At 41.5% G+C, this 16,511-nt stretch overlaps 1 protein-coding gene across 1 annotated transcript in view; it reads left to right on the top strand.

Annotated features, from left to right (window-relative positions):
* Nucleotides 1-16,511, top strand: part of HSD17B4 (hydroxysteroid 17-beta dehydrogenase 4) — a 250,503-nt gene that overhangs the window by 132,028 nt on the left and 101,964 nt on the right. The window contains exons 13-14 of the mRNA XM_069962669.1: nt 1,073-1,309; nt 4,057-4,108. Of these exons, the coding sequence (XP_069818770.1) occupies nt 1,073-1,309; nt 4,057-4,108 (289 nt within the window). The remainder of the gene's footprint in view (nt 1-1,072; nt 1,310-4,056; nt 4,109-16,511) is intronic.

The following is a 16,511-nucleotide window of genomic DNA, read 5'->3' as shown; positions in this document are numbered from 1 at the left end:
GTCATGGTCTTGTGCCCAAATACATGAATAGGTGTACAGGATTTGCAATGGCTTGACAGGTCATTGAAAAGCATTCTTTATATGAAGACATTGAGAAGGATTTTGTAGTAGGGGCACATTAACATATGTAGGATTCTATAGCTGCTGATTTGTCATGTTTTGTGTCCTAACTAATAAGGTTACATGGTTAGTGTGTATATTTTTTGTTCAGAAATCTACAGTTTTGATAAGAATAAATCTCCTATCATGTTTCATGTAGGGTATTAAAAGGGTTCTCTAGTTAAAACTTTTCATATCTGCATGTGTGTAGGATGGGGGGAGAAATATCATACAAATCTAATCTTTGCTGCTCGGAGCTTTCTGTTGTCTGTCCAGACCAATGGGAAATGCCTGCTCCCCCAATTTGTCAGGACAGAGAATAGAAAGCTGCGAGCAGTAGGGATGGCAACATCGGAATGGAATCAGCAGCAGGAGAGCATGTGTACATTTACTTTCTTGCCCGCTGTGAGCACATTTAGATATGAAAATATTTACTTGCAGAAACCCCTAAGGGATAAAACTTGTCTGTAACTTTTAGCTAAGAGATAATATATAATTTCCTAAGCTTACAAAACCTGTGTCTAAATGTTCCACATATGAAGCCACTGTAGTAGATATTTCTCATTGTCATTATCTTGCCTGGTTCAGTGCAGCGCAGATGTTTTTATGCTGCCATGGTATACTACAGTTTCCATAATTCTTTACCCCTTTCACAGATTTTACAGCTACACAGCATGTAAATCACCCCTCCCCCCCCCCTCTTTAGAAACGGAGTAAAGAGAACCAGGGAGCAGTGACATCCCTGTAGCGACCTCAGAGGAGATCATAGGCACCAGGTGCTTGGTCATGTTACAGAATGCGAGACCACCAACCTACAGAGGCATTTCGTCTGCAGACATTAGAAAGTGACTAATCTTACTGCTTATCAAACATTTACACATCTTTTGTGAAGATTGGATTGTTTTTTTAGGTTATTTGCTAGCTTTGTATTGGGTAAACGATTTCTGTAGCATTCTGTTCTTTTTGCTTCTAGGCTCAGGCCATAGGAAAGAAGCTTCCTTCAACCGTGTACCAGTACAACTATGTACAACCTATTCTATATGCTCTTGGAGTGGGCATGTCCACTAGGGATCCAGATCACCTGAAGTTCCTCTTTGAAGCGAGTGAAAATTTCAGCTGTTTGCCAACATTCGGAGTCATTCTTGCTCAGGCTGCCTTCATGGGTGGAGGACTTGCTTCAGTTCCCGGCCTTAATATTGATTTTACACGAGTAAGTAATTATTCTTAAATTAGGTTTGAAAGGATATGATGCCACATACAGTGTACACTAGCGTGTAAATCATTCACAGCTACTCTATATTTTATTTACTTTGGTTAGAATTAGTATATTTTCCATATACTGCTGGATTATCTACCAGGTTTGCATTCTCCTTTTCTCACTACACCAGTCAATTGCTTGAAGTGCGAACACTAGAACACAGCAGATAAATTTGTGTCCTGCTATTTTTTTTTCATCATAATTTTATTATTTTTAAAAATAATTTGATTTTTTTTTCTAATTTCCCTTTTACTGTCTATACTTTTATTTATAAAATAATCCTAAAATCTTAGCTTTCATTTTGGTAGATGATGACACCAGTAAATAGACAGAAAAGGGCCACAGCACACTGCAAATGCCAAGATATAGGGTTAATGCAATTATTTAGAATAAAAAAAAGAGGTTTTGGCATACAATTTGATACCCTATTTGGCTCATGCACTACACCCATCCCACCCCAAGAGTGTTTTAGGCAAGAGATTAGCTGGATCCTGCTTGCCCAGTGTGTAGACTTATTAGAAAGGCCAGAGTATGGCCCTTCCTTCCTAACATGGTGGGATGGTACATACTATTTAATCAAATGCTATGTTTTTTTCTATAGCAGTTTTGCCATTTTAAATATCTGTATTAACCATATGTCCTGGCATCTGCAGCTTGCTGTTGCACTTTTGTTTGTGTTTGTATTTCATACATTGCCGTGTGCACCTGCATAGTGTGAACTGGATGTGCTGACCACTCCTTTCTTGTTTGCCTGTACCAGCTAATAGATAATACAGGATCTACCACTATTCACAATAACTAATGCTCAGAGCTCATGCCCTCCTCCACCATGCAATAATTTTTATGGGTGGCCTATAGAAATATAAAAAAGTCTACACTTTTGTAGAACCTTTAAAAAAACATTGTTTATGTAGTTTTACCATTTGCTTTATCATTTTTCAATGTCAATGATATCTCTTTGCCTTTTTCTACTAGTACGATATGTAAATCCAAAAGTAAAAAGTTGGTGTTTAATTGGGATTAAGATTTTTCTAACAGGACCCTGACATTGTTTAATTTAAAAAAGGACGCTGGTTGACCTCAGGGAGATCAACCAAAACACCGCAGAGACACCATCACATGTCTCAACGTCAGTGTATTCTAGAACATTGCCCCCTGGGTAATCAAATATGCAAAAGAACACTGCAGAGACACCATCACATGTCTCAACGTCAGTGAACTAGCCAGACCTTCCTCCGGGAGGAAAAACCAAGCCAAGGAATGTCTCCATTTAAGGAAACCACCTTAGCAAGGTATCCATCCACAGACAGCTGTTTCGGGGTTTTTGCCCCTCATCAGTGTGGAGTAGGTTTCTGGCTAGTGGGAGCAATGACTAGTAAGTGCATTTAAAGTCTTCTGGCAAGCATTGGAATTCAGCAAACATCTTTGCTGTTAGATGAAAATGTTGATTTCAAATAATCAACATTTATAACATGCATGGTTTTGTTAGAACTTTATGGGTAGAGATGAGATGAAAGCCCTGATTTACCTTTCAGGAACAGTGTGGATCATCTGAAATAGGCAGCTTGCATGTGCACAGTCAAGGCTCTCTCCCTATCTTCTGCACTTGGCATGTGCCAGGTCCGTACCCTGTCTCTTGTAATTTGTCTTGATCTAGCTTTTATTAGAGACAGATTTCCCATAACAGGCAGCCGAGAGCAGACTGCTGGGAAGTGAGACACATAGTGGCTAAGACTTGAGAGTTGTTTTTGCAGTGTAGAGATATTGAAAGTTAGTAATCACATTGTCACACAAATGAAAAGAATGACCATGCCCATTTTACCCAATACATTAAGTTCATTCAGTAATAAATAAATATAAGCCATAAATATTTTTTGAGGTTATATGGTGTTTCCTAACATACAAGAATGTTTGCAGTGAGTGGCCTGTTTGATTATGTCTAATGTAGTGTTGTAGCTTATGAAAGGAAAGCACAATTTTCATAGAGATCAAGAATATCTCATGCCCTAGGCTTACATGTTCCTTTTGACAAATACAGTTCTGTAACGAAGTATAATAAAGTATAATGTTTTATCGATGATCCCATATTTTATATTATCTGGCATATTGTATGTTATCATTTCATGTGTATTCTCTTCAGTATTATAAAGGACCCAGAATAAAAAGGTGCTAAGATTGTATGTCCAGCTTAGATCCTGGATATGATTTTATTTATTGACATTTATTTCTGCATCTTAGCTGTAGACTCTGCGGTGTCAGGTCCTGTGTGTGGCTCTTTAATTGCCTGCACTGCAGCATTTGGCGATTATAGGGAAGGGCTGACAGCACAGAGTAGAGAGAGAAGGGAATCGAAGCTCTACCAAGGGGCCAGAAAGCTGTTTAAGTGCATGGCAGATGAGCAGCTTAGCCAGTCTTCCAAAAAAAAGGATAACGTGTATTCTCCCAGCAGAGCAATAGCATAAAAGTTACAAATATAAGTTCTTTAGGCCAAATTTAGTGTGACCTTTTGTGTAAGAAGCCAGAAGACTTTGAGAAATGCTTTATTCATATTCCATCATTGTTCACAGGGACTCCAAGACATTTTAAGGTGGTTTAATGCTTATTGAGTAGCCAATATAAACCTAGAATGTGCACCTCTGTCTTAATAAAGTAGTGCTAAACCTGATCCTCATGCAACATTTGTATTCTTTTATACCTAGGTGCTTCACGGCGAACAGTATCTTGAATTGTATAAACCTATACCAACGTCAGGTAAGAGTTTAGTTATGTAGAAGACCCTGTTTATTTCCATTTAACATCCTATCTAAGGGGCTGACTACAAAAGAACTTAGAAATCATGATTGTGCTCTGAGCATGGAGTTTAAAATGAGTCAATCTGCACACAGTATATTACATGCTACTGGACTAATAGATTGTCCTGGTTAGTTAATTAATAATTAAACGCATTAATATAATTTGGATAAACACTTGACTTGTCGAAGGTTCTGATCGAACGGAGTCTGGGTGTTTAATTCTCCACTGATCATTCGATAGTGCCAGAAGAACCACATGCCTCTCTAGCCCAGCATGCTGCCCATATTGCTGCAGAAAACAGACTTCATAGATTTCCTTTACAGTACATCAAGACAGTAAGACCAGTAGAGCAGAAAGCTGGGGAGAGACGTGCTCAGCCAAGCAACAATTCTCCCAACTCATTCTAGCAAACAGTGGGGGTCTAAACACTCAGACCCCGACTTATGAAATCTTTCGACATCATGTTATGACATCAGTGTTTTTTTTTTTTGTTTGTTTTTTTAATGACACTGCTTTAGTTGCATACTATGTGGTGGTTCTTGCTGCTCCCCCTTTCCACCTTTTTTATTTTTTTCTTGCAGTTCCACCTTAAAACAATAAATGGGTGGTTGCTATGTGAACTGTTTTCTAATTTTTACAGAATCTGTGCCTGGAGATCATTCTGCTTTCTGGACCATTAGGGCATTTAAAAAATAAAATAGCTAAAACTCTAAACTGTTTTTATTTAAAATAGATAAAACTAAAATTTAGCAAAATTAAACTTGAAACTTCTAGCCAGGGAAGTGAAGCATGCAGCTTTCTCCTTCAGTGTTTTTTTTTGTTTTTTTTTTTAATGGTGGTCTCACACATAATGGAATCGCAGTGGATTTCATGCTGCTAGTTGGCAGCGAAATCCGCAGAGATTCCCCTAATGTCAGTTCGAATAGAATTACATACTAATGTATAATTTTTCATTCTGCTGTGAGTATGTAACTCTGCCCCCCTTAACCCACGGCGGCCCAGTAAATAATTTACCAGTCCATGCTCTGGTCTGCTTCTGTGGCCCCCAGCATCCTGATGCCCCGCTCAGCCAATCACCGGGCTGCTGTGGGTTAAGGGGGGCAGTGTTTATATACTCACAGCTTGATGAATATTCTGACAGTACAGGAATCGCAGCGGATTTTGCTGCGAACTCGTTGTGTGAAATCAACTGCGATTCCGTTATGTGTGACCCCGCCCTAAACCTCTTCAGGCCTGGGCTAATTTTGTCTTTAAGGAACAGAGCCTATAATTGAAAATAACAAATACAATTAGTCGTCATCAAACATACCAATAATACAGTATCCATACATAACTTAACTGTACAACATGCCGCGTAGGTTGGCATCACTATACATCATACCATTCACTATACTAGCATTCCTGCAAACAGTATCCTAAACAAAGCAGTAAACCATTTCAGATAGTGATGGAGGAAGGGAAAAAAAGGGGTAGGGAGGTGAAATCACAGGCTTCTTTGTCTGTTTTTTTTTTTTTTTTTTCTTCTGCAAATGTAACTGTACTGTACCTCCATGTACATAGATGCTTTACTGCTGGTGCACTGATAACCCCTGACCTCTGCAAGGTGCTCTGCACATTTTCCTTTCCTACTTGATTGCCAGCTGGAGAAGAGAGGTCAGAGGTTATCAGTGCAGTGAAACAGAGATCTGTCTTCTGCTTGTTAACCCTTTTTTTGTGTTGCAGCATGTAAGTAAACATTGGGCTACTTACACACTGCATAAGGGGTTAAGCAGGACGACACACGCTTTTATCTTCTCCGACGGGCCCCATAGTAACTTCCTACCCTGCCTCTATGGTAGCTACGCCACTGTGTGCGTCCATGAGAGGGATAGGACTACAACGATGAACTTGGTTACATCTGCAGTCCTGAACAGGTTAATTTACAAATCTCCCATTGTTTTCCATTTTTACTGAAAGGTAAATACATTTGTACAGTCTTTCCAGTTTGTTGTTGTCTGGATGAAACTAGTCTCTTCCGAGCTACCAGCTATATATCAGTTTTGACCAAACTATGTCGGCAAGTCTTGAAAAGTGTCTCCAGTTGCTTTTGATATTTCAGTTTTTAAAGTCTAATGTACCTTTTATTTTTTATTCCGCATCTTCGACTTTTGTTTTCATTATTTCTTGGTTTATTCTGCAGCGATGACACATTAAATATGAATGTTCATGACTATTGATTCAGATGTATCATAGCAGAACCTGCTTTTATTTTGAAATGAAAAAATGTTGCTATTGACCTCTTAGTCTATACAGTACAGTGTTAGATGATCAACTTGTATAACTTGTTCTTAGTTATTATTTAGTCTATCTTAGACTGTAAAATTCTATAACTGAACACACTTGCTGCAACATTTTACAGCAGTGTTTATTTTTTTTTTTTTGTTTTTTTTTTATAGAAAGCTGTGTCTCCCATTGACGTGAATGGAAACTTTTTTTAAAAACTTCTTTTTATTAAAGTCTGCAACTTTTATTGTTGCATTGTACAGAATGCAGGTTAAGAAACAATCAAAATTTTCCACAAACTAATTATGTACAATCCAATTATTGACTCAAAGAAAGGGGAAGGGAAGGAGGTAGGTATAGAAAAACTGGTAGGGGAAATAGAGAAGGTGGAGGGAAACAAAAAAGAAAATATGATATCCATAGTAACATTGGGTCCTGCACCTTCTCCTGCAGGTTAAAGGGGTTATCCAGCGCTACAAAAACATGGCCACTTTTCCCCCTACTGTTGTCTCCAGTTCAGGTGTGGTTTTCATTTAAGCTCCATTTACTTCAATGGAACGGAGTTTCAAAACCCCACCCAAACTGGAGACAACAGTAGGGGGAAAGTGGCCATGTTTTTGTAGCGCTGGATAACCCCTTTATGCTAACTCTACCATGTCTTGTGTTGCCACTAGTTGGTCCATCTAATTTAAAGAGAAGGCAGTCAGCAAATGCTGCAGATGTGTGTATCTATTAACTGAGTAATTGGTACCAGTGTCATGTCACCAAAAGCCCCATACTTTGTTGAATTTAGAAGGGCATCCCCTGTGTTTAAACACCAGGTATTCATAAGACACTGCAGTGTTCACCAAGGCCTTTAATTTCTGTATTGTAGAGGAAACTGCTGAAAGGATTTAAGCCCCTGTGTTGTTTAAATTAATGGAAACTTGAAGAGAACAAACTGTAGTTTAACCCCTTAAAGGGGTATTCCCCCCAAAATTATTTTTGCATTAATACGTTGCCCACCCATAGCTTTCCATCTTTCCAATATAAAGTTATTACGGATTCTGCACAGTTTTGCTGTTATCTAGGTGCCCCCAGCCCCACGGATTGCATAGAATCATCAGCTCTCAGTCCACTCCGACACGCTCCCTGCTCCTGGCCCCGACCCTCCGAGACGGCATCACGTGTCCTGCATCTCTTCAATGGGCTGGGTTAGCGCTTCTAACCCAGCCAATCTGAAGTGATGGAGGACACTGACAGGGGGGGATGGCTTCTGTAAGAGAGGGAGACAGTGATCAGTGCAGCGCTCACTGTCTCCCTTTCTAACAGCAGCCACACCTGTCACCCGCACCGTGTGGCCCCAGCCCCAGAGCTCACCTCCTGACTGTGCCCCCTCACTCGTGTCGGCGCTTACTGGCGGCCACTCCCCCCCCCCCCCCCCCCCCGTCCCCCAGCAACCGCCCTCCGTCCCCCCACCCACTCGCTGGCATCATTTGCGGAACCGGCGCACTCCCCCCGTTATGGTTGTGCACAGACACAGTGCACAGGTCACTCACGGCACCCCTGTCATCAGCGGCTCACTAGGGCCTTTCTCCCCCCCCCCCCCGCCCCGTAACTCACCGACAGCGGAGGCACCCCCATCACACAGAACTCGCCCGGCCCGCGGCAAGAGCTCCCAGCAAATACTCATACCCCCCCCCCCCCCCCGTAACCGACCCGCAGCGGCGGGACCCGCCTCACCCGGCCCGCAGTAGGCACCCCCAGCACCCTCCCAACCTGTGACTCACCCCCAGCGGCAAGCACCCCCAGATACAACCCCCCCCCCCCCCGTGACTCACCTGCCGCATCACACAATCACCTATGTGTGATGCAGCAGAGTTGATTGTGTGATGCAGCAATCGCCTCTGCTGCATCACACAATCGCCTCTGCTGCATCACACAATCATCTCTGCTGCATCACACAATCAACTCTACTGCATCACACAATCAACTCTGCTATATCACACAATCAACTCTGCTATATAACACAATCAACTCTGCTGCATCACGCAATCAACTTTGCTGCATCACGCAATCAACTCTACTATATCACACAATCAACTCTACTATATCACACAATCAACTCTGCTGCATCACACAATCAACTCTACTATATCACACAATCAACTCTGCTGTATCACACAATCAACTCTGCTGCATCACACAATCAACTCTGCTGCATCACACAATCAACTCTGCTATATCACACAATCAACTCTGCTATATCACACAATCAACTCTGCTGCATCACACAATCAACTCTGCTGCATCACACAATCACCTCTGCTGCATCACACAATCAACTCTGCTGCATCACACAATCAACTCTGCTATATCACACAATCAACTCTGCTGCATCACGCAATCAACTCTGCTGCATCACACAATCAACTCTACTATATCACACAATCAACTCTGCTGCATCACACAATCAACTCTACTATATCACACAATCAACTCTGCTGCATCACACAATCAACTCTACTATATCACACAATCAACTCTGCTGCATCACACAATCAACTCTGCTGCATCACACAATCACCTCTGTATCACTGGCTCAACTGCTATATCTGGTGGATATCAGCTCTGCTACATCATGTACCAATCAGACATATGCATTGCATGATGGGAGATGTAGTTTTCTGGCCAGCGCCATGTTGGATATAGATCGGCTTTTTAAAAAACTTGTAACTATGGAACGGAAGCAACTAGAAAGACGGGAGACGGCTCAAAATACTCAGGGGGACTTGGTGAGTAAGACTGGCTAGGTTTGGGAGCATTTTATTTTTTTAGCTCTTGGGGGGAGTACCCCTTTAAGGACAGAGCCTTAAGGTCACCCCCTGTGTGCATTCTGACATCTCTACACAGGTGTAAAGGGTAAATTTAGCGTTTTTCATACCTTATTTCATATCATACGTCATGGTTTTTGTTCAAGTAAAAAGTGTCCTTTTATCAACTGCAGATTGTATTAAGTGGCATTAGCGTCACTTAGCCCCGCCCACAATGGCACCGTTGGCCCCACCCCTTGACGCCTATTGGTTGGCCGACGTCAAGGGGGAGGGGTCTAGACCTTTCGGCCAGCCTGTTCCAATGGCCGGCGAGGGGGCAGGGCCAACTGTGGCATTGTGGGCGGGGCTAAGTTTGATATAAAATAAGGTCAATTGTCACTTTTGCGTTTTCATTTTTTCCTCTTTGCCTTCTAAGACCCATAACTCTTCTTTTTTTTATTTTTTCTTATTTTTTTCAGGAGCAGGTGTACTTTGTAATGGCATCTTTCAGTCTGCTATAAAATGAATGACTGAACCCCCAAAATATCATTTATGGGGTGAACTTGGGTCAAAGAATGTGATTCTGCAAATTTTTGGGGGGCTCAATGTTTACGTAATGGAATTTACAGTAAAACTGGCATTTTTCCTTTATTCTATAGGTCAGTCTGAACACAGCGATATGCATGGTTACTAGGTTTTCTAACATTTTACAATTTTTATTAGCAGTAAAATATTTGGCATATTTAAAATGGCCCTATTGTAACTCCTATAGCGCATTTATTTTTTCACCTACGGGGTCGTATGTGGTGTCATTTTTTGTGTCATGATCTCTAGTTTTTATTAGTAACATTTTTTTTTTAGATCAAACATATTGATCGCTTTTTATAAAAAAAATTTTATACAAAAAAGGAATAAAAAAAGGCAATTTGCAGGTTTTTTTTTTTTTTTTTTTTTTTTTAGAGCTTTTTTTTTTCACGTCGTTCACCGTGCGGGAATAGTATTGTTTTATTTTAATAGGACAATTACGCACGCTATGGTATATAATATGTTAATTAACTTTATTACTTTCTATGTGTTTTATGTATGAAATGGGAAGGGGGGGGGGGTGATTTTCACTTTTATTGGGGGAGGGGCTTTGGGGCATTTTGTAAAACTTTTATTGATTTTATTTTTTTACACTTTTATAGTTCCCTTAGGAAACTATCACATTCATATATTGGATCAGTAACACTGATCCCTGCTATGCCATAGCATTGCAGGGATCAGTGTTATCTGTGATCTGTGTTATCTGTTACCTGTGACTGATCCGAGGACTGCGCGGAGGAAGGCAAGAGACCTCCGGCAGTCAGGAAATGCGATCGGGACCCCCGCAGACACGCTGCGGGGGTCCCGATCGCTGAGTGACAGGAGATGCTCTGGTCACTTATTCTTAAACGATCGCAGCGCTTAAGGGGTTAATGGCGGGATGCCATGCGATCGCAGTGGCCCGCCATTGAGGGTGAGGGCCTGGCTGCAGATAGCAGCCGGTCCTCACCCGCTATGGGGCGGGCTCAGCTCGTGAGCCAGCTCCATAGCCCAGGACCGCACCAGGGCATACATTTACGTCCTCTTGCGTTAAGGCCCAGGCAATGAGGGCTTACATATACGCCCTGTGTCGTTAAGAGGTTAATGAGGTTGTTTCTATCTTCTTAAGGAAGTTACTTGCCCACTCAAGCTAGTCTTGGCAGGTACACAAGGCACACGAGTAGTCACCCATGGTGGTGTATTTATTTGTTGACTTCCCTGTGTAGAAGTCTCCTTTGTGGGTTAATGTGGATAGCTTTTTTTTTTTGTACAGTTTTGTGAATAAGAAATCACTGTACTGTAGGCAGTGAAAAGCAGATTACTTTTCAGGTTGGTGCAGCTCTAGTCCTTTTGTTCACTTGACCATTGTTGTGTTTTAAACATCATTCATGGGGAAGGGAGTGTGTGCCATCAGGGCAGCTGGGGCTGGACTTGAGTTGGACTAAAGGTGAGTAAGCTTTTTTTATTTTTTATTGCACAGGTAGCACAGCATTTTTTTTTATGTTTATATGTGTAATCTGATTTTGACAACCATACAAGAACCCAGTTTATATCATGAGGACATAACATGAGAAAAACAACCTGCAAGTACCGTATGGTGCCTGACATTTTGCAAACACAAACTATCAGCATAGAAAATTTGTGCCATATCATCACTATTCCAAAAGAACATTGACAGATGTTACATCCGAGAAGGTAAAAGGAAAGGAAAGAATGCAAGGGAGGGAGAAAAGAGGAATCAAGTAACCCTGCTACCAGGCAAGGGGGGGGGGGGCGGAGGGAGCAGACACTAAAGCCAACCGTGTAGAACGACCCAGAAGCCACAAGGAACCTGTAGCTAACGTGTTAGAGATAAAAAAAAAAAAAAAAATTTTTATTTGAAAGTTTAATCAAATTATAGTACCCCTTACTAGAACTGGCATGTCAAACTCATTATTTTTGGCCTGCAGAGAAAATCAGTTAATTTCCTACAGCTGGCCTGCCGACCACACAGCTAATTATAATATGGATAGTCCAGACAGCTTCTAGGCTGCAGACCGAACGCTACCAATGCCTGGAGTGGCTAAGTGGAGTAGGAGCCAACCTATCTCTCCCCTACTCCAAAGCAGCCATGCCCAATTTGCCAGTTTGCCAATACCTATAGCAAATAAACGGACTTTGGCCACGTTGACACACACTATTTTAGCATTAAACAATGGCCTTTGTTGCGGGTTGCAACAACGACTGTTGTTTAATCACTACAATTTATTCAATTGTAATGCACACCCTGTATATACACTGTGGGCATAAAAAATAATAGGTCTATTTTGTACGGTTGTTCAGTGAACAGTGGCCGTACAAAATAGCCTGTGCTCACAGTGTAAAATACGGCTCCCGGCCATACTTTACACAGTGTTCTATGGCAAAGATGGCCTTGAGAGAGGCCGTCTTGCTAATGGGATCGGCTGAAATGCACTGCAAATAAACTTACCATTCAATGAAGATATTCGCAGCGTGATATCTGTTACACATGATATTCACACACTGAACACCTTTGCAAACTCCACACCTGCGCTGGCCCTGAGAGGGATTCTTCTGTCCTAGTCCTGCTTGGATCGCCATTGCTACACTTCTACACACCATTCCACTGGTGTGCCTGACCTGGCTGCGGTGTATCTTCTATGAAGGTGCCAATAGAGTTGTGCCTATATTATAGCATAACTCTATTACGTGAGTGTTTTTAATCTAGCCACCTCACCCTTAAGATTTTATATATTTTAATGCACTAGGAAGCGTCCCTCTTTCCTTTTTTCCCCTCTCGATGTTGCTGTGTTCCAAGTGACCAAGTGACCCTGAATATTGCACACAGTATTTGTGTACATCCTGAATATTATCTGTGTATTTGGATGGCTATTATTGCATGTTTGGATTAAATTCAACAGGAATCTGATGTGCAGTGGTGAGCAGATTAGGTAGGATGGGAAGGTCTTATGGTGAGTTTACACAGGCAGATTTACAGTTTCTGACAGATTTTTGAAGCCAAAGACAGGAACAGACCATAAACTGGGAACGGGTCATAAAGGAAAGACTGAGATTTCTCCTCTTTTCAAATCCATTCCTGGCTTTGGCTTCCAAAATCTGTCAGATAAATCTGCCTGTGTAAACGCACCATTAGTGGACCCAATTAGCTAGTGCTCAACTTATTACAGGACGCACTAGGGTTTAACAGGCCTGGTTTCTGGAGCGGGACTGCTTTTAGGGCGACCCGCCCTGCCTAGGATTAGGGATACAATGATCATCCCTTTATTGTTACTTGTTGTGATCTTTTTGGTGCACATGTGACAACCATAACGGAGTTTCCCAGAAGGTCTGATGTTGTTTTTGTGGTAATAATCTTCAATGCTTTATTTTATAATTGCAAGGATTATGACATCCAATATAACAGAACACCTATGCGTTTTGGAGTGTGACCCCTTAGTTATGGCATAACATCTGGTATATTAGAAAACATGTGTATATGGAACTGACAACTCTTGCCTCTCCCACAAAAGGTGGATCAACTATTGTACAGATAAGCTCTTAAAGACATACCGCCAACACATTCATTCCAATATAGCATAATACATTTCCATTATACAGATAAATTTATAAATGTAATCATTTATATCATGCAATTACAGAGTACAAAACCACATAAGAAAAAGGCGGACGCCTTTTCTTTTTAAAAAGCTGTCAGCTATTGCCGCAATTTAATTGACTTCAATGCAATGACGGTCGTCCAATGCACACAAGGACACATTTATGAAACTTACGGCCAGGGTGTACACCAGAGAGAAGGGGCAGATTCAAACCTCCCTGGCGTACACCTGCTTTATGGGCTGGTGGTGGTGGTGCGTTAAGGTGGGGAGAAAGGCCTCCTTCTGCATCTAGTTTACCATCTGGAAGCAGTGTGCACGGCCGGCTGAATTCAATAAAAGGTGTGCGCCTCTTAGTGAATTCAGCCGGGGAAAAGGGTGTGGGGCCAACTGTAAGGCAGGTGTATGAATACGCCAGTCTTAATAAATGTCCCCCACAGTGTACACAATGACTGACGTTGTCTGCGTGGAAGTCAAAACAATGATCATGACAATTATTTTCAGACGTCTTTTGCAAACATCGGACATTATTTTTTAGTGGTTCACAGTCTTTTTTTTTTTTTCACGGATTTCAATTTTTCTTTTCAAAAACAGATGGGAAAATTTTTTTGTGAACATAGCCAACATCAGATCATTCTTTGAGTTGAGGCCTCCCTCATGGAAAAAACTCCATACTTACACTGGAGGATTGGCCCAGCTTCTTACTGTCTACCAGGCTCCACACCTAAGGAACCTGCTAGGATATTGCATATATGGTGACCTGAGTGTGTCTCTGCTTTTAAACATTGTTTTTGTGGTAAATACATGTCTACATGTACAAGGTTTTTATGGTTATCTAATAAGGGTTATGTTTTTTTTTTCTTTAATACCCCAACTAGTTTGTATAGTTTGTCTACAGGTGTTATATTTATTTATTAAGTAATCAATTAATTTGTCTCTTTTAAGTCCATATTTTGAAGATAGAGGGTCTTTGCTGCATAGTCAATGTAGTAGTTTTTGACAGAAGAGACAATGTTTATTCCTGTCTTGTTTTAACGTGTAATTGAAAATGTTTTTTGAAGACTGTAAATGATGATAAACTGCACAGCTTTATTCTCTTGTCCTGAAACGGTCAAGCAATGAAATGCTGTAGTTATTTCAAGCTGACTCTCTATGGGCACTGTGGTGAGCTTACTGTGGGTAAATGGATTTTCTCCACAAGTGTCATAAGGACTTTATATGAGACTCAAACTGAATTCATCATTTTTTTAAGAAGCCTTTAAAAATAAAATGCATGTAAGTCTCCTGTGAAGAGCCCTACTTAGGAAGCTGTTGCTGTTTTATTGCAGGTCTGCAGCAGTTTTCATGTGCTTCCCAAGTGATATGTATGTGTTAAATATTCAGCTTGAGAACACCTCGGAGACTCATTTATGTGATCAGCACTATTTCAAGGTTGCTCTTTAAAATATTCTATTTATGACCTTGAAATGCTGGAAAGGGTAACAGTGATAATGCATTACTCTGCATTTTACATACTTGATTATGAGAGGCATTCTTCTACATGTCGTCTTGTGTCCACATCAGTCCATAGTTGCTTGTTAGGCTGTACAAAAATATTCTTGTAAGCCATAAAAAAAAACTTATTTGCAAGCATCTGGTGTTTTTTTTTTTTTTTTAAACATAAGACTAAAAAAATTGATACATATTCCTGGCTTCATTTTCATTAAATTATTATTCCTGTAAATGGTGTGACAGTGTTTGTAAGCTGCTGAGCTGATTTTCTCAAATGACAAGTGATCCATTCAGTGCACGTTGTCCCCGAATTAAGTTATTACACATAATGCATCTGTATCACAATAACCTACATCCTGAACATATATAGTGACCTTTTTGTCACATTGTTGCACCCACCCTATATAGTCTTCTCACTGGACATGATATGATATGGCTACTATTGTCATTGTATATTGCTGACATGTAGTCTAGGCTGTAATCCTTTATCTGTATTCTCCTAATAGTTAGGGTGGGTTCATACTACGGAATTCTCACGGACAAAGTCAGCGGAATTCCGCAATATGTCCGCGCCTTTCCGCCGGCTCCATAGACACCATTCTATGGGCCTGCGTATTCCGCTATCCGCCGAAAGAAGTGACATGTCACTTCTTGCGGCTGATAGCGGAATACGCCGGCCCATAGAATGGTGTCTATGGAGCCGGCGGAAAGGCACGTGGACATATTGCAGAATTCCACTGACTTTGTCCGCGAGAATTCCGTACTATGAACCCACCCTTAAAGAGCAAGTCTCCACACTGTTGTGAAGTTCTTATTGTGCTCCCTCACTGCAGAGACTCTCACATTATGTTTATTACCAACCAGCTATAAACATTTTGGGCCAGTAAGTTATGAAGCATAATATGGGACACATATCTAAGTATGCTGGGAATACAGTTAATAAGCATGGCCCCCCCACCCTCCAACCATCACTAGCCGTTGAGCAACATATATAAATATATACATTCTGGTGTCTGGATAGCCTCTCTTAAACCCAAAAGGGTTTTAAAAGGTAAATTTTTGCGGCAGGTGGTATTTGTTGAACAAAAAAAAAAATATATATCTATCTCTATCATTTCCCCCTGTGACATAGAATTCGCTTACAGTATAGCCTCTATGCTCCCCCCAGCCTGTCTGCTCTGCTCCTCGGCCGCCTCTTTTCTCCCCATTCCGCTTATTTCCGCTACACGCCTCCCTGCTCTCCCGGCCTGTCCACTCCGCTCCCCGTCCGCCCCGCCACCATATGCCTGCCGGGAGGTGTGCCGATTCGCTCCCCTGTCCGCCTCCGGTCCCCTCTGCCCCACATGCCTCTTGCTCTCCTGGCCTGTCCGCTCTGCTCCCTCGTCTGCCCCAACGCCGTGTGCCGCTCTGCTCCCCCGTCCGCCCCCAGTAAATATATTTTATATTTATTTTTTTATTCTTTATTTTTTCCCTGTGTGAGATACTTTTTCCTTAAAGCGACTCTGTACCCACAATCTGACCCCCCGAAACCACTTGTACTTTCGCATAGCTGCTTTTAATCCAAGATCTGTCCTGCGGTCTGTTTGGCAGGTGATGCAGTTATTGTCTTAAAAAAACTTTTAACCCCTTAAGGTCAAA

Source organism: Dendropsophus ebraccatus, chromosome 3, assembly GCF_027789765.1.
Source record: "Dendropsophus ebraccatus isolate aDenEbr1 chromosome 3, aDenEbr1.pat, whole genome shotgun sequence".
Classification (NCBI taxonomy): Eukaryota; Metazoa; Chordata; class Amphibia; order Anura; family Hylidae; genus Dendropsophus; species Dendropsophus ebraccatus.
This window is presented reverse-complemented; position numbering and strand designations above follow the sequence as displayed.